Genomic DNA, 19,303 nt, shown 5'->3' on the forward strand with positions numbered 1-19,303 from the left:
CAGAATGTCAATGTTGCTTGTGAAATGTGGCATGTGCAAAGGTAAATACATTTTGATTTGTTAAGTTCTGCAGTACTATGGTAGTGAATTGTTGGCCAGCAAAGTAATGAATTAACATAAAACTATCAGTTCTGAATACAAATGTCTTGTGACTCTGACAACTTTGGAAATGTCTAAATTAGCAAATAATGCAGATTGTTGGGAGTGGATCTGTTACTTAGTGGCAGGGATATCCATGTTACCTATGAATTACAGGGGGCTCTGTTTTGGACTGGTTCTATTCCGATCCTATGCACTGAATACCCTTTAAGGGCCACAGAGCATTAGGGGCACCCCTGAAAATACCATCCCACCTAGTTCAATACAAAAGGAATTAATGTTTGTTTATTCTTTATGACACTGTTCTATGACATAACCAAAGTGCAGTAAGTGAGGAGAATTAGATTGGTTCAAAACCCACTTCTAACCCTGAAATGATCATGTAGATTCCAAAGTATACTATGAGAACTCTCATAACTGTCATGTGCTTTTGTATTAAATATGCTTTCAGTCTGCAGAATTGAGAAAGACTGCATTTCCACTGCCTTATATTCTTCCACCACACAAACCCTACATTTTCTGTACATATTCAATGTACATATCACATACAAACAGATATTTGTACATATCTACATTGCGCTCTATATATTCCTCAAACTTGCATAATGTTGTCTCTTCATCTTTCTCAAATACCCAGTTCCTTCCACACCCCCGACAACCCAATACATTCCTAACATCCCTTACCTTTTTAGCTGACTTGCATATACATGTGCTCTTACAGAACAGCCAATATGTGTCTTTTGGATGGTCAGTTGGGCATTATCTTTCAGAACATATACTTCTGTTGAGTACTGTGTGGCACTTTTCCCTAGGTGTACAGGTATGGTTATCTTTACTCTGTCCTCCCACCAATTTTTCTTTGAGTTTAGAGGAGTCAAATATATTTTGGCACTCCTTTTCTGCTTTCAAATCTGGTTGGATTTAGCCAAGCAGCTCAAAAATTGTTAGGACAGAGATTGATAGAGAAATCATGCAATCATGTATCCTTACTGCAATAAGAAAACAGTTTAAATATAGGGTATTCATGCTCCTGTAATCAAAGACACAGCACTTTCATTAAAAATACAATGACACCATTGCAAAGACATTAATATTAAAACCTAGCTGTCCTCACTACAAGCACATGAAGCTTAGACTGTAGATGTGCACACTCCCAGAGGACTATCATAGTACTTTACTCGCTAAAGTCCCTCATGGCAGCATTACTAGACACCGTCCTCAGAAACATTTTAAGTATGCTAAAGCCCACTTTTCATTAAAATTGAATTATGACAAGTTTCAGAAAAAGAAAAAAGAGAGAGGGGAAATATCTCTGTTCTACTACAGCCATGTGAAGTATACCTAGGTAAAACTAGCTCATCTGTAGCAGGCTAGCTAGCCAAAATGTCTCACATCACTTTTTCCCAGCTCTAAGTTTCAATTTAACAAATAAACAAAATTTTAATTATTCTGACTGTGAAAAAAATTTTCAACACACTGGAACATATGTATGAGCATGTTGCAAACAGAAATGTCAGAAAAGTGCAGACAATTCCATAGTATCAAACACCCATTAGCACAAAGTCCCAGTAAGGACAGTAGGTTTATTTTTAGTACATATACAACTGAGACAGACTGTGCTGAAGATAGGAATACTGTAAAGAATCTATCATGTCAGCAGGCCAACTTTCTTGGTATAGAGGGAAATCCCATCACCCTACTTATTAAAAAGCAAATGCATAAGCTTGTAGTCAGTCCAGCTTCCATCTCCTAGCACATTTAAATGTGACTGGGCAGATATAACCTGTTTAAGACTTTTCAAGGAGCAAATCCTTTGTTTCATTTTTTTCATCTCTTAACAATGAAACAAAAATACATTCCTTGAGACTCAAGGATGTAGTCTGAAAACTGCTTTTCATGGTCTGCATATTGAGATTTCTCTTGCCTCCTTCCAGTCTGGAAGGCACTATTTCTGTGCCCCATCACATAGAAAGAATGTGAAAATAGATGTTTTTCCATTGCAGTCACTTATTTCAGAATCCTGGGCTCCACCAATTGCTGTACATAAAACACTGTAGATGAAAAAAATAATGCAAAATCCATTCCAGCCTAGACAGGATGAATGATTTTCCAGGAGGCCCATTTATGCACATTAAGGTTTTCAGTCTGTGAGATTTTACACCTTCCTAGGACTTATGAAAACATAATAATGTACCTGTGAATGCATATTTCTGAGTTACAGATGTGAGCTTGCTGATGGAACAGCAAGGATTGCATTACACTTGACAGTCACCTTTAGTAAGGCAAATTATCTCTGTTTTCTACCATACCTTTCACAGATATTAAGAACTACAACCCACATGTCAAGTTCAAGTCTGAACTCAGCATTTTCGAAGGTCTGAATGTCTTTCAACCCAGGAGCTTTCTTAAGGACCATCCACAAGTCAAACAAAAAAGACAGCATCAGACATCACAAGTGAGAGTTTAAAGATACACTCAGCAGAGATTTGGAAATACAAGGGGAGCTGATGAAATATTCCCATTGGCACAGATGCAGAGACCCTGAAGCAAAGAGCTGAAGATGTATACAGGGTGGTTTGAGTAATTTATCTGCAAGAAATCTACACTAAATACATGATCATCACTAGGTTCTGTGATAGGAGGCAGCAATAAAGCACTCAAGTGAGACCTCAGGCTGTACGCAGAGTATCCTTCCCTGTGCCTTCTATTCATTCTGTCTGTTGAGAGAAGTCACACGGCCTCCCTTACACAACTAAGTCCTCGATGGCAGAGCTAACAGCCACTACTTTGAGAAGTCAGCCAAGCTCATGCAGCAGTTTGCAGCAGATCTGCCCTTAGTTGATGCTCACTGTCAGCAACAGATTCTTGCAGCCCTCTCAACAGTTTAGTTGCCCACCATTTACCGCCTGAACCTTCATTAGCAATCCCAGCTGAGAGTCTAGGGAGTGTGAACTACCATTTCACATTCAGCTCAGTCTTGCAAGGTGTGAGACTTACCTTCAAGAAGAATTCAGCATCTTCAGCACTGCCTGTTCACAGCTCCTGTCAACAAAAGTTATGGAAGAACCTTGCAGGAACCAAACAGAATAAACCTGAGAGAATGACATATACTGTAGAAATTTAAACTGAATCACAAAAGTACACTACAGTTTGTCCCCCAAGCATCAGTAGCCCATAGATCTAGAATAATACGTCCCATAACTAGACTTCAAAAATGTATTAATGTACAACTTAGTCCCTTCCAGAAGAACTGAAGGAAGTGGAAGAATGGCAGGCATGCAGTTGTGAAAGCCTGTGTTCCTTGCTCTGACACAGGCTTCCTGTGTCACTCTAGTTGCATCATTTGGCTTGTCTCATCAGAGCTATAATAGCCCACAGGAATACTGGATAAAAAATATATTAAAGACTGGAAGGAGATTGCTGACCCCTTAAGAAGGGGGATAGCAAAGAGACAGCATCTACAAAAGACTTGCTGAACTTCTATGAAATTGTGTAACTAAAAAATAAGTACATATGACTTTACTGTGGGTGAGGCTGTGCATATCTGATCCTGACACCTCCAGATGGCAGGAAGCTTCTTTCTTCCAAGATACTAACAGCTATTTAATGGGCTGTTGGTATTTAAAGGCTGTTGTGTAATATTGCTTTTATATTTATGATGTAAACTGACATTCAGCTGCAAGTATGTGTCTCAGAATCACAGCAACTGGAACTGGTGACACTTTCCTATTTTATAATGTTGGTGCTGCTGAAGAAAAAACTAATTTTTATGTACTCTTCTGACTGTGTCTGCTTTTGCTCCTAAATGACATTAATCTACCCTCTGTTTCCGATAGGTGGGAAGACATCCCTCTGAGACTGTCATTAGGCTGCAAATGGCAACAATGCTCAACAAATGCCATGTCAAATGAGGAACTGGTGCTGCAGCAGGGGATTCATCCCCTGCCAGAGCATCTCCTCCAGGCAAGCTGGAGAGGAGACAACAGCTGTGCCCAGCCCCTGCTGATCCCTTTACACACACTGCATACTACACCTTGCAGGTCTGAATGACTGCTCAAAGCAGCTGTTGCAAACCCAGGGCAGGTTTTCCTTCCTTCCTTTGTCTTGCCCACAGCTCTTACACAACGACTTTCCCCACCTCCTGTTTCCAGCCCTGGAGGGATAACGTGCTACAGCAAACCGCTTCTCCAAGATGCTGCAGGTAAACTTGTCACAACTGTTTCCAGTTGTTATAATGAATTTCAGCATTAGAAACACAGCATTAGCAACCACCACAGGGGTGCAAAGGCTCCATCGGGTCCCAGGACAGAATACGAGTCTTGAATTATCCCTGCTGCTCAGCCTTGACATTGCAGACGATTTTAGTGAGCCCAGGCACAGGTGCCCTCCTCCTACGCTTCATTCTCCCCGCACCTTTGCAAGCACCGTTCACTCCCGCTGCCCTCCCCCCAAGGCCGGGCTTCAGCCAGCGGGGCAGTCGCTGCAACGGGAGGAGCAGGGCGGGGAATGGGGACCGACGACTTCGCAGGCAGGGGTAGCGGCTCTCCGCCACCGCCGGGAAGTTCCCCCGTGTTGACAGACGGTCCCCGTCCCCACAACACGAGGTGCATGAGAAGGCTCACTCACCTCTCCTGGCCTGCCTGATCTTGGGGCTCAGCATGCTCCCGGCTGGGCGCGCTGCTGCCGGCAGCCTCAGCGGCCAGCCCCGGCCGCCGCCCCGCGCATTGCCGCGCCCGCCGCTCTCCGCTCCAGCGCCACTTCTCTCCGCTTCCAGCTCTGGCTCGGCGGCAGTGCTTCACATGGGGCTAAATAAACCCTAATGCATTATTTATCCGGCCTCGAATTAATTCCCATCCAAACTAGGCATTAAGTGCCTCGGTAATTACTGTCGATAAATCACTAGCACACAGACACGAGGGCTGGACCTGGCTCTTTCTGCTAGTTGGCCATGCATCAGTGTTACTGATACGCCTCTTTCAAGGAGCAGCGCTGATCCCGCACTCCCCCTCTGCATCTTCCTCCGGTCGCGCTGAAAAGACGCTTTGACTCGCCAAGGATCAGGTCAGGTGCTGAATCTCTCCAAGCCGGGGTTGGGGGGGAAGGGCACAAAACACACGCCGAGAATCTTGCACATCTGATAAGGTTGCGCATTAGAAGAAATACCAAGTGCGCTGGTCCGGAGGGTAGCGGTGTGCTGGGCTGCCTGCTGATCACTGCATCCCTCGCGGAGAGGTATTCCGGTGAGAGCTGGGAAAGAAACGATCCACTGCTCTCTCCAAGGAAGAAAAATCTCTCGCCTGCACTGACAGCCCGGCAGGATGGGCACAGGGAAATGCCAACACTCCATTTTAGCACCCATCATTTTTATTTGTGTTCTTTGCTAAACTCTCCTGCATACCTCCCAGGGTGGGGGGAGGCAAGGCAAAGCCTGCAGCCAGTAATGGGGGGAAGAAAGGACAAACACCTGATAAAATAGTTAGCTACTATTAAAAAGTATCTATGAACTATTATAAATACACACTGGGATGAAAATTAAATCTCAGTAATTGACACATCCTGCCCCTGGGCTGCTTTTTAGCACAACCTCTTTCCTTACCATCCCCATCTGCCTAGCAGGTCCTTCTGCAGCATAGAAAAGGGGGTAAATATTTTCCTAGCAATGTGCATGCCCTGCAGTGTCACCCTGCAGGTTTGTATTGTTGAGTTGCATTGACAAAAAGCATTTCAGATTGCCAGCTTCGTCACGTTCCAAGAAGATCCATCATATTTTGGATACCGAATACTGGCCAACAAGTCATATCTCCAATAATAGAGGAGGTTCTCTGGCCCTTTACAGAGGCTGTACTTCTCAATGTGCAAGCTGCAGCAACAGTTGGTTTGGATCTTTAGCTGCTGGTAGAACCAGCTGCTTAGAATTGATTGTGAATCTTTGAGTTCATGGTAGTTATGTCACATTTACACAACTGTAAATGAGGCTAGAAACAGGATCTGAACTGTTACCTCTATTCTGAATACATAGGCTCCTGCAGATATCTTCCCACTGTGTCATCTGTCTTAGCTGGGCTTCAGCACAGTGAAGAGTAGCTAACTAACTGGTGATCCCTTGCCCAACAAACTTAGCAAGTGTCCTGATACTGTGGATAACCAACAAGAGCATTGACAGAGGGAAGTTATGCTTCTGCATTTCTGTCCACCTCAATCCCTGGATAAGAAATTCCTACCAATCATGGAGAAAGAAAGAGTTCTGTTACATATTTTTAGCATTTCTTGTCTGCTCTGATGCTGTTTATACACATCATTTTGCAGTTTGAGCAGGAAGCCAAAAGGTAGTATAGTAAAACATCACAAGAGATAAAGTTAACTGAACTTTTAACCTTATGGTTAAAAGGTCATGGGACACTTCATCCTGCTAAGTCATTTCCCATGAAAGCTTTATTTCCCCTCTGTGGAAAGACATTATATAGGGACTTATATAAATAATTATCATGCTTATGGGCAAAATGAAAACATTAAAACAAATAACAGCCAAGTTCAACACTAAATGCTAACTTGGAAGGGTTTTTTTGTTAAATAAAAGTAGTACTCACTGTAAACAGAAATATTCAATTTGATCCTGTTTGAAATGTTTTTCTTTCACTTAAACATTTTCAGCCCTTCTTAAAGCAATTTTCAAAATAGACACATCGTTGAAATGATTTTTTGAAAGTTGGAAATTATATATTTTTTTTTCTCCCAGCTTACATACAATAAATTCATACCTTAATTTCTCAGATGTCCTCTTTGGGGCAAATAGACTGTTTGTCAGGGGAGGGGGGAACTATAAAAAAATGCCAGCTGAGAGAGAGAAAAAAATCACCTGTATCAGGTGGTTCTATGCTGGCTGCTGTGCTTTGCTTTGACACTTTAAAGAAACACTTCCTGAAAGAAACACCAAGAATAGATCCAACAGAAAGGTAGCATAGCAAGCGTCTAGAAGGAACCAGATGCTATGGGAATGTAAAATCCCTGAAGCTTACATACTGAACTTCTTAGACTGAGCAGGATAATTAGGACAACATATCTTAATGGTTTGTAGTTCTCCTATGAGTTTCACAGCCCCTTTCCATCCCACAGCTAATTTCTTAGGGTCTGTGTTCCTCAGCTGTACTGACCCCACTGAACCACATCCCACAGGGGCTCTGCCCACGGAGCAGGGCTGGGAATGCACTTTACCTGTAGCCCAAGTCAACTTCTCACCTGCATCTGTCCCACACCACTGCTAGCTGCTTCTTCAACACACATACCTAGCAAGAGGTATTTTGAACATACACCCTTCTATATAGAAAGCCCTTGTGTGAAAGGTGACAGAGCTCAGAGTAGTCCATGGTGATGCAGGAAGGAAAAAAATTTGAGTATTGCTGATTTAGCGTATTCTCCCTATATCAAGTTTTGTCTGACTCAGGTACTGCTTCCAAGTGGCAACGGTATTGACAATTTATCTTCTTATGACATAATGTTTTACAGTAACTGCAATCTGAAGAGTATCCAAATTAAGTATAATGAAGTTCCTCTGGCAGTTCATCTAGGTACAATTACTTCAGTACAGCAATTTTACTTAAAGGATTGTAAAGATGTGAAGAATGAAGAAATAATCTGTGAAAGTTTTACTTTCAATATATTTACATCGGGTCTCTCCCTGAATATGCAGTCACATAGCAGAAAAAAAGGGATACTGGTTTAACCCAGGCTACCAACCAGGTAACCCCATATTTCACTGCAAAAGAAAAGCTTGTAAATACAGAGGTGGTAAAACTGAAGAAAACAGAGATACAGTTCTGTGACACCAGCTCTCCCCACTTACCTAGCAAAGGTATCCTTGAGGAGAATTTGAAAATATCATAATTAGAGAATTTAAACAGAACTACCAGAAAAAGTATCTGGTCAGAGTTCCCAGTTTAGGATTACCTGAAATCTTGTGTCCTTGTTCCAGCAATTCTTAAAAATGCCTGCCTGCTGCTTCAGAACATGACTTATCTATGTCCTTGCTATTGAAACCTAGGAGTTACAATACCAGAAAAAATTTTGCATAGAGCTGCAAAAAGAGTTGTAGCAGAACTAAAACAACAGAGTTGTTCTTACACCTAAACTTATTCTAAGGCTACAAAAACACATGTTGTGGCCCTAAAGTGCATAATAGCCTTAACAGCCCTGACCAGCCTCACCTGGCCACCACCCACACCCTCTGCTCATAGGCCCAGAGCTACATTTAAGTCCAGGCTTGGGGGCTTTACTTTTAGCTTGAGTTACCTTGCAGGGATACTGATCTCTAGTTCAGCTCTACTGATGAGGTCTATGGATTGTTTCCTTTGCTTGATCTTGTATCTGTCTTATTGCTGTGGTTCTACCTAGTCCTTGCTGGATTATATCTAATACTGGTAGCCCTCATCTAGTCTCATTTTGTGACCTGTAAATGGTTTTTCTGTCTTGGCTCTAGACCTGCTTCATCATCATGAATGTGTTTGATGATCTGGACTCCTGAGTATCACTTCAAAGTCTTTTCTCCTTATCTTACTCAGGTACTGTGGAGATTATGCTCTACTTTGTTGTGCTGTCTCTCCCTTTCCCTTAAAGAACAAATGGCTATTGTTGGTCATCCTATTCAGGAGCTAGGCTAAAGGTGGCCCAATTTAGCAGGCCTCTCAGAGAGACTTAGGAAGCTGTTGGGCTGTATGCTGTAAGGCTTTTATGACTGACTGATTTGAGGTAAAAGGAGCATTCCTGGTGGCTTGAGCTACTAATGTGAAGGCATGTACCCACTGTTGGAAACCACTGCTCTCATGTTTATATCTCCCTGCTTGTCTAAATCTAGAATGGCAGTCTATCATAGAGTACTAAGCCTCTATAAAGCTAGAAAACAGAAATCAGCTGACTAATGAGGTACTAGAGAAATGCTACTATATGTCTTTTATGTGAATCTAAAAATAAGTATGCTCATCAACTATCTGCTGCCTGTAGGAAGGTGATATGGCCTAGGGATTAGGAAATAATCAGGAGAGTTGGGAGGAAGGCATGGCCTCTAGCTCTAACGTCAACTAATTTCCCATGGCTACAAGCAAGATATTCAGTTCTAGGTCCTATCCACCTCCATGCAGCATTTTGAGACCTGGGATTGGCAAGTGTTATCTAAATGCAGAGATGATAATGATAATAAGCTACTGTAGCAGGGACACTCACAGAATATATGATTCATCTGTTGGTGCCAAGACTGATAGCTGGAGGCTATGAAACCTGTCTGGTGTTTGAGACAGAAGAGCGTGTGGGCCAATGAAGTTGCTGAATGTGTGGGGGATTGAATGGATCTCTGTTTCCCAGGCTGCATACATAGCATGCTGTCACCTAGCAATTATTACGCGGCATATCCTTTTTTTCCGCCTACTCATCTTCTGCTTCCATATGCAAGCCAAGGACTTGTTGTAACTAGCTGATTGATATATTTTCTTTACTCATCAGCAAGATGTATCTGGATCAAAGCCCAAGATCTAATCACACTGGACTTTGGCACCATTGAAATCCAGATCCAGTTTGTTTAGATTGCAGCTTTGGTTACAAACTGTTCTCATATGGTATAAAATGGAGTTGATGGAAAGGAATCCAAAGAAACAGGAAGGACCATGACATGCATTTTGAAATCAGCAACTGCAGCAACATTGCCTCTGCAAGGCAAGCTAGAATAATTATGTATACAAGGACTGTGGGATTTTTGCTGAAGAAGACTGGGCATAAATTGACAACTTTTCAAGCATCTAATGATAGAAGGAGTTTCAGTTTGATATGATCCTTGCTTCCAGGCTAAGTGATCCCTGGTTCAAACCTCTTCATGATGGTGCCTTCTGGTTTTCCAGGTGAAAAGGGCCACTGGTCTTTCAGCTGCCAGTAACTAGTGGTTTTATTAGCGGTTTTAGGAGATATAGTAAGAGATACTCCAACCATGAAGAGAGAATTTCCCTGTTTTCCTTTTGAGATAACCTCTCTGGTACCAGGTATGCTGATGATGTAGGACAGAGAAGGCTGTGCAGATGTTCTAAAGCACCTCTGGAAACAACTGGAAGCTCAAAGGTATTTTTGAGAATAATTAATAGTTTAGTTCTGGGATTATTTAAGGCCAAGAGATAAGATATGGAGCAATTTCTTTAGGTTTGGCTTAAAATTAAGAAAATGCATAAGCCTCATGGCATTTTGGGCTTCCTGGGGTAATGTTTCACAGAGGATGCAGTGAATATGCCAAACACATCAAGACTACTAAAAGAGGACAGAACTATGATCTCATGGAATTACATTCAGGAATGAGGGGTAAGGGGAAGACTGTAAACAAAATAATTTTGAAAGTTTTGCAGAGTGAAACTAGGCAATTTCTGAGTATCTATCATTCCTTTACAGTCACTGTTCCTTCCCATCTAGTTGTGTTCCAGAAACAGGTCAGGAGTAATTAATCTTTTTATTTCAGGATGTAAGAGTGAATCTCTAGACAGCAGCTACAGCTTGAGAGAAGGCTGTAACACAGCTGTCACAGACTTCAGTTGGGCAAGAAACTCACCAAATTGAGATACTGCTGGCAGCCAGAGATGGCTTTAACTTTTTTCTCCTCTGCTGTGATGAGCATGCACAAAGGGTACCTATATCCCTCCAAGCTCTCTGCTACTACTGTAGCAAATACCTGAAAATAATCTGACTTTTTTCAGAAGTGCCCTGTGAGTAGGAGGAATGGGTATTTTACTTAAGTGACCTGCAAAAACACTTTGAGAGTATATGTTATTCTTCATGGTAGATAAAGAAAACCTGACTTGGTATTTTCTTTCCCTTTTTTTGCTTATACTTGACAAACATCGAAGATGTTGAGGTGTCCTTTCTCATTTTGCTATATATAAACAATGGTCTCTGACCATGTTGAGGGTGTGCACTATATTAATGAGAAGCAAAACCTTTAACAGAAATTTCTGACTTCCAAGAAGTTATTAGGTAAGGCAGTTCAAAAAGTGACAAAATAAAGGCTAGGCAATTCTAACTGATCTGATAAAGAATTTCAACTTTTTGTGATGCACCTTCATTACATTGGAGGCAGGCAAGGCTTAGACTATGAATGTCAAAACTTTCTTAAAAACAACAAATTACCTGATTCCAATATAGAAAAGCATTTATGCTTCACATCAAAATACATGCTTAACTGATGTGCAGGGTCAGAATTTATTGGAGTAGTTCATGTTGTTTGGATTTTGCATTATGTAAGCAAAGCATAGAGCCTCAAACTTCAAAGGAAGCTACATGACCAAGTCCCAGTTAACTGCTGTTCAGTCGAGTCTCTGATTCTAATTGTATTATCTACATATGTCGCCAGTTGTATCGATGTCAGACTGCTCTCACTCAGATCTCACAACAAAATGTGTCTGTTTGAATTTCTGTGACATTTTTGGAACAGGTGGGATGTGAAAGCCTGGAGAAATTACTGATTTTTTCATCATTCATCTGTTCCTCTACACCCCCAGACCTTGCACCTTTGAGAGCAGTGACAGCAATATATGCTTTAGAAGAAGGTGCAGGACCTTGTGAATCAGCTGCATTAAAACACAATAACCTGGGCAATCACTTATCCTATCTGTCATCTATGGGCCTAGAAGGAATGAGGTACTTGATTCAAAGAGGAGATACAGAAATGCATTATTTAAAACTTAAATGCTATCTCTGCAGAATAGATATCTTTTTTCTTTTAGTGGCAGGAACCAAAAAGCAGGCATGCGTATTTTGGACACTGAGGACCGAGGCTGGTATCCTCAGGAACATATTTCCTTCTGCTGTCTCAGGGAAAAAACACAGTTGTTTAGGTAGAACTGCTTCAAAATGAAACTTGGGTTAAAAATGAAGGGAGCTAAAAATTTCCAATGTGCTGTTTTTTTAACACTGACCCATTTTTCTTCTGTTTCAAATACTTTTAAGCAGAGACAGAGGAAATAATGAAATAAAAATAGAGTTGTAATTATTAATGACTTCTGGACTTGCATTTTGGGGGCTCAGGTAATAACTGTGGCTCTGCCACTGTCTGGCAATGTGGCTCTGGGTATGTCACTTGTAATTCTTAATGTCACTGTTTCCAGCCTGCAAAATGGAGATTATAATACTGACCTCTCTGATAAACTTTTCCAGATGTATGGAAGAAAAATGTCCAATAAAATGGGTTTAATATAAGTAGTATTACTTATTAAGCAAAATGTGACCTAAAAAATTCTTGTATTTTTGGATCAAAATGTAACAGGAAAATGTGAAAAGCATTTCTGTTTTGGTTTTTTTTTTTTTTAAATGTCAGCATTTCCATGAGGAGGGGTGGGGGTGGGTAGGTAATAATTTAGGGTTCATAATTTTGGTAATCAGAATTTTATTTACAAGGTTACCAGTTTCCTAGAAGATGGCAAATGTGGAGCACACTTATTTGGACTATCCAACTGTGTAATTATAGCAAAGTCTTCTCAGATATGATCTCCTGTGCCTCATGGTTCTAAATCCTTAGCAAGACAGTTCCTAAGCTTGTGTTCTTGCAGAGAATTTATAGCTTGGGAAAAAAAAACATGTACTGAAAAGCTCTGTATTGCTGGATTTACAGACACAGAACTTACCTGTTTATTAAAGTTGTATGAATAGAATTTTTTTTATTAAAACCAACCAAATAACCCTCTAAAATTCCACACAAATGGTATTTGTCTCATGATACTCTGTTCTATTATGTTTTATTTAGCCTTACTAGTATTTGTTCAATGTTTAAATGAAAAATGTCTTTTCAAAACAAAACATTTACTCCAATTTTGAAAGTATTGAAAAGCTCTCTTCTATTAAATATCCTTTTTTTTCCTTTGCCAAAGCTGACCCAATTTACAAGTAATTTTTCTCTGAAAAGGTCCATTCTTCATTCACAATCTTTTACCTGCTCTGCTTGCATATTGTCAACTTTATAATCTGTGCCCCTAAAGTGAGAGAGTCAAAGCAGACTGCTGTTTTCAAAGTGGCTTCTCTGCTGGGTGCCCAAATGAACCCTGTCCATTCCAGAGGCTGATGGGAGTATGAAAATGTAATCCTATAAATGCTCAAATTGCTGAAAGTAAATAAACAGGAAAATAAGTCGTTATATTTTGTGCTGTGATACTTTCCTGCATCGTTATTGAGGATGGACTGAGGAAATGAAACGGAAGCCGCAATTTTAACATGAAAATAAACTGTGTACCTGCCGATATATATGATTTCTGCTGCCTCATCTAACAGCAGACCTTGCAAGCCCTTCTGTCGTGCTGCCACCTGGTGACGCTCAGAGAGGAAGGTGCCACCACAAAAAAAGCTCACAGTTAAGACTGCTCGTGTTACCGCTGAGACCCACAAACTAGGTAATATCTGGAGCTTGGGTAGAGGCTAAAAGGCTATGCAGTATATTTCATGTATACGTTTCAAATGTACAGTCTGTATGGAAAGGAAGAGGTCTCAGTACCTCTGGCAGGAATGCCTGTTATTGGGCAAAGGCAGGCTGTTTGAATTTTTCATCTTTACTCTCATCTCATTTGAGAAAAAATGAAAAAGAACTACAAATAGAAAATAAAAGTTTAATGGAAATTAAAAAGAAGAACTTAAATAGAAATAAAAACACCACTAGAGCCTGGCGTGTCTACATTAAGTATTTAGTCATATACTTGTCGTCTGTACATTTAGGATGTCTTTTAAGATGGATCCCATCTCTGAGCTTCTCCTTCAGTTGTGCAGAATAAAACGCAAGCCCATGGGCCTGACTGACCAATTTTTTTTGCACTGGTAACTCTGCCAGTGGTCTGAACGCAGGTTCTGGTATTAGCTTGTTGCTACATAATTGGCACAAATGGGACAAACCTTGCAGATTATATTCTGAATATGTTGCTCCCAGACTTCAAGACAGACTTCTGCTTCCTTCAAGTTAGAGGCATCTGCACATTCCTCTAAGCATTGTGTAGCAATCGATGCACTGAGATGCAAACCAATTAAAGTCTGACCTCATGACTGGTGTCTGTTTTTTAGACAGCTTAACAAATCCTATTGCTGAATAAGCTGCCTTAGACCTCCATGTGAAGTCTGCTGTTCACATTTCCCTGCTTAAAGAGGTAATTCTTGCAGGCAGAGACAGCCCTAGGGGACCCTGTGTTTGAACTGGCATCCTAAAATACAGCCTTGCAGAAGGAATTTGCTTGTTTGTCAGCTCTGAGACACTGCTCTTCAGCTCTGGGAAGGTATCACAGCAAAAGGACTCCTATCTTACAAGTAGCTGCTGAGGATCCTGTTGCACTTCCCTCTTGTGGTGAGCCTCTCTGCAAGGTAACTACTGCATTATTTTACCAATTCCTCCTTTGCTCCATGTGGTAACAGCCTCTGCTTCACATGTGGAAGCTGTGCTTTCAAGTTCTGCTGAATGCACTGAGCTCCCAAGTGATCATGCAGCTAATGACCAGTTTCTTGTTGCTCTACTTTGCTTCTTTAACAAAATACTATGTGTTTGGTTCTAGGGTTTAATTCCAAGCCTAATATTACCTCTGCTGAGCAGCCGCAGCAATTTTGTGTATCTTTAGAGGTCAAGTTCCTAGCACAAAAAAAAAAAAAATGCTAATGTAGAATCTGGCTATAAATTAAGTGAAGACTAAGGAGATTTTTCATATTACTTACCAGCCTAGAGCAGAGTCACCTGAACACCCTAAAAGCAATCCTTTCCTAGGAAAAAAAGGAAACCACAGTCCCCCGAGAGGCTATTTGTCTTCAGGAGTTGTTTTTTAAACCAGAACATACCAGATAGGAAAAATACTGCTTTCATCAGTTTGTCCCCATTTTTTCTGTCCAGAATTTTGTGGCAGAAAGCTAGCAACCAAATTCAATTGAAGTATTAGTTCCATAAATAAGGAATTAAAGACAGGGGAAGATATATGAGTCTAGTGCAGAGAGCTAGAAGAATATTTGTAGAAAACCCAGGCTTATCCATGAATAGACTGTGACAGCTTGTTAAGCATGGTTATTAGCTGTTTGAAAGTACCTGAGTAGTTATCACTGTGGGAAAGCAGCCTTCTTGGATACATGCGGAGTCTGGGAGTGCAGCTTATAGGAAAGCAAGGTCAGGGGAGCAGGAGTTTATAAATAGACTTGGTAGCTGCCAAAGAATAAATAGCAGTAGTTAGTAGGGGACACATCAGAGATGGAAAAATATCTGTGCTCATACTTGCATTGCAAGGATTTTGCAACTTCAGGCTCCCTATTTCGTACAAGATGACAATGAGAGTTGCTGTGGGCTGTGCAAGCTACACAACATCCTTCAGAGAGCAAAGAGAGATGTTAGGAACTAGAACCAATTTCTGAGATTTAAGGAGGTGGTATTGTCTGCAGAGGTTTTGGTGCTTCTGCAGAGAAAGTGAGAAGAATAAATCTTCCAACAAATAGCTCTTGGTCAATATGTGCTTATGTCATTATGTCTTGTGCTGTTTTCTGAGGCTGTGTCTAAGAGTGGTATTTTCTGATAAGTACTAAGTGTTAAAGTCTACCTTTCTGTTTTGTAAATATTTGTGAACATTTTCTTGCAGAACTTCTGTATCATGATCCTTTCATTTGACAGCTTTTGAGTTGGTCATGAAAACAATGAATTCCTGTATATCCTGTAGTAGAAAGTTAATCAGAGGTATGGGAGGGGGGAGAAATGGTATTCCATTATATTTTGCATTACCCTTTCAACTTCCTCAATCTCATTAGACTAACATGCTTTCCAGTGTGGAGATATGTGTTCAGTAAAGCTGCCTTAAAAATTTTCCTGCACAACATTTTTCTAGTCAGTAGGTGGCATTTAATCAAAATAGCAGCTTCCCAGTGTAACTTTCATATTTGATACTTTTTTTTGTCTTCTGGGCGGGGGGGGGGGAACCCTATTAATTTGAGCAAGATGTTTGGGTATGAGAGTTTCAAAGTGTTTTCACTGTTGTTACAAACCAGTTTTTAAATGTGGCTTCTTTTTCCTTGTGCTTTTAAAAAATCAATCCTGTTTTACTAATTCTGAAATAATTTTGGTGACAGCTATGCACATTTTTTTTTTAAAAAAGTAGTTTAAAATTATTTAGGGTAGTTCTGTGATTATATAGTCCAGTGACTTCTCCTTCCCCTCACACACACCACTGACTACTCTTAAAGGAGCCAAAAGAGATGAGTGAAGGGGGGACTGTCAAGCAGCAGGCTTGCACTTGCTGTGTAATGGTTCATAGGGAACTACTTCAGGATTACACAGACTGGAAAAGGCTGAAAAGCACTGCTCCTGTCTGACTTCTAAGATACAGGCTCTGGGATATACTTTGATTTATTCCTGTTTAAACAACAAAAGCATTGGAAAAAAAATCCCCTTTTGATTTACAGACTTTTGTTGGAGGCAATTTGTTCCAAGTCCCAATGAAATATTTTGAAACAGCAGAATTCGATGTGATAAAAAATGTAACACTGCTACTACTGATCAAACCTTACCAGTGCGGAGGTGCAGGCTGGCTGGCAGGAGGCAGAGAGGGAGGGTTGCAGGTCACCTACCCTTGGTCATTGGGGGAAGAAAATGGCTGCCTTTCCCGAGGCGAGTTTGGAGCTTGGCTCCAGCGCCAGCCCTGCAAACTGCCCTTTTACAACCTATCAGTGACGGTGCCAGAGCAGTGTAATGAGACCTCCCGGTCCAGACTGAGTGCTCGGGTCCAAGGACTGCTGGCTGGCAACAGGCAGGGAAACGTTGCCTCACAGAGACTCTGCACACCTTTACCAGCAACTAGTCTACCTTTACCAGCAACTAGTCTCATGGTTTCATCAGCGTGACCTTCATTTAATTTAAAGGTGAAGTATAGTTATCTCTGCATATTCAATATATGTGTAAAAATATTCTAGTTACCTTATGATCTGCATAGTGTGGCCAGGCATCGGTACATGCTGTCTTATTTTCCTCAGAGGTGGTGGCGCTGCCTGAGGCGGCAGGCCTGGGCGGGAAGGCTGCCCCGTGAGGGCGCTGGCCCTTTCGGGGGCTGCCTGGTAGCACCGGCCGAAGCTGCTTTTACTCCCCACCTCCCCGAGCGAGGCTCTGCGCTCCGGGAAAGTGCAGTCACAGGAGGGGGTGGCCTCCCATCACCCCAGGCCTCCCTACATCCAGAGGGAGAGGAGCTGAGCTGAGCTGCTCAGGCGCAGAGTCTTGCAGCTTTTCGCTTTGTAGCCTGCTGTTTTTGCTTCTTTAGGAAGATTTGCTGAAGGAGCTGAATGCCTCCTTCATTGTAGAATTCAAGGTTTGCTGAGCAAAACAATGAGTGAAAATGATGGTTAAGCAGATGGTTTAAATTTTTGCATTGCCTTCCTCTGCAGTCTCTGTCGGCTTCGGTTCTGCCATTGAACAGAGGGGAGGAAAATGAAACACAGCCACTTCCCTTTATGATGTTAAAGAAATAAAAAATGATTCAATTAAATTTTTTTAAGCAACGTTCTTTTTATCAAGAGAAAAAAATGCGTTTTAGCAGGAAAGGTGAAGAATGGGAAAAAAGCTGCAGCTAATTCAACTTTTGGGCACTTCAGTGTTGAAAGGAACATGTGTTTAACTGGCTTTTTTTCTAGATTGAAGGTTATGAATGTGCAGCAGAAAAATCAGAAAAATGTATTGTCTCAGCAACATCAGCTGCATTTTATTTCTTATGTCTGCAAGGAGAGAAACTTGATGAAGGGAGAAATACAGGCTTTTCAGCAGAGCTCCATCCCATCTGGGTTTGCAGTTGGGCTGAACCGACAGCCCCCCCGGGCAATGGCAACTGCAGAGAACATGCCTGTTCTGGGTGTAACCAGTCAGCCTGTTTGGTGAACCTAATGCAAATGAAAAGTGGTGCAAGTTGTGTTTCTGGAGAAACCTGCAGTAGCTTATCTCCAGCCTTAAACTGGAGAAGTGCTATGCTTCCAGCCATTCTGGACCACTAAGATACCTTTGGTGTGGGTGGTATTAATGTAAAGCAGTGAAACAGGGGTTTTCCATTGTGTGTGGAGGTTGGAGTGGCAAAGAAGAGAGACGTTTAAATAAGAATTGACATAAGGGACATTATTTGGTGCTGTGAGACAGTGGACCTTGTAATTATCTACAGATCCTTGCCTTAGGAAGTTCGCTGTATGGCCAGCTCAGGTAGGACATCTCATCTCCACTGGACCATGCAAGATCTGCTTGAGGGTGCTGCCCCTATCAGATGACAGTTTCCAGTTGGTGTTGTTAGCTCCTGGGTCCAGGAGGTTACTAGTGCCCTTTCCAGAACCCTTAAACCAAGATGAGGGTTCCTCTGAGCTAGGTGCCCTGCATGTAGATACAAATACAAGTATGTGGGAGACATGGCTTTTTATTCCTGTGAGACTGGGGGAAACGATGAAGAACGGAGGGATTTTCTTCTCCATTTTTGTAGATGGAGGCACTGTGCAAGGGGTTGTTAATATAACCAACCCAAACTGACAAAGGGCATTGTGGCACTGTCCCCTTTACATTAGCTATTAGATTATCTTTATTTCTTGCGTTATTTTTACTACAGATAATTTGGTTACAGCTGTTTCGCTCCAGTGAAGCAGATATTAAGCAGGAGGGTGTGTTGAAATTCGGGACTTCCAGCCCCATCAGCAGTTAGTGCAGAGTGAAAAAGAGAAATGGTGCTTCCTCTGCTGTGTGGATTGCAAATCTACTAATGACTGTGTGGCTACTTGGGTCCTGACAGCATCTAGTGAGGGGAGGCACCACTGGATAGGGAAGGCTCCTGGGAAATAAACCTCTCTGAGAAAACAGTATGGAGGGGCTGCTGCAAATGATCTTCTGTTCTGTGGTTTTAAACTGAGACTAAAAGGGCAGAAATGGAGCACATTTAGGCTTGTTTCTGAGTCAGGAAAGGGAAAATGATGATGTTGTCTCTGGGTTGGTATTAATATTCTCTTCTGTGTCTCTGCTTCTGCCATTAATGTCACCGCTGCAGTTTTGGCTGGATCTCAAGTGGGAAAGTAGCAGCTAATATGTGAGCAGTCTAAGGCAGAAAAGTAGTGGATGTGTTGATGCAGCCTTTTGCAGGCTGTGTGAGCTTGCTGGGCCTGTGCTCAGAGCTGCCTGGAGGCCTCACAGCCATGTTGTTGCAGCACTGAGCTCAGCCAGAGCTGTGCGTGTCTCGGT

General features: G+C 41.7%; 1 protein-coding gene across 6 annotated transcripts in view; it reads right to left on the bottom strand.

The window, feature by feature from the left end:
* The window catches only part of ARHGAP22 (Rho GTPase activating protein 22), a 150,114-nt gene extending 145,233 nt beyond the window's left edge, over positions 1-4,881 (bottom strand). For 3 of the 6 annotated variants that reach the window (XR_008745405.1, XR_008745404.1, XR_008745389.1), the window contains exon 1: positions 4,726-4,878. Coding sequence is in view for 2 of the 6 variants with exons in the window: in XM_055793560.1 (XP_055649535.1) it covers positions 4,726-4,759 (34 nt within the window). In the remaining 4 variants the exon portion in view is untranslated. Of the gene's footprint in view, positions 1-3,096; positions 3,264-4,725 lie in introns of those variants that run through there. The other 3 variants (XM_055793560.1, XM_055793559.1, XM_055793561.1) reach the window with 3 other exon arrangements.
* Between the last annotated feature and the right edge of the window lie 14,422 nt (positions 4,882-19,303).

This window comes from Falco peregrinus, chromosome 1, assembly GCF_023634155.1.
Source record: "Falco peregrinus isolate bFalPer1 chromosome 1, bFalPer1.pri, whole genome shotgun sequence".
In the NCBI taxonomy this organism is placed as follows: Eukaryota; Metazoa; Chordata; class Aves; order Falconiformes; family Falconidae; genus Falco; species Falco peregrinus.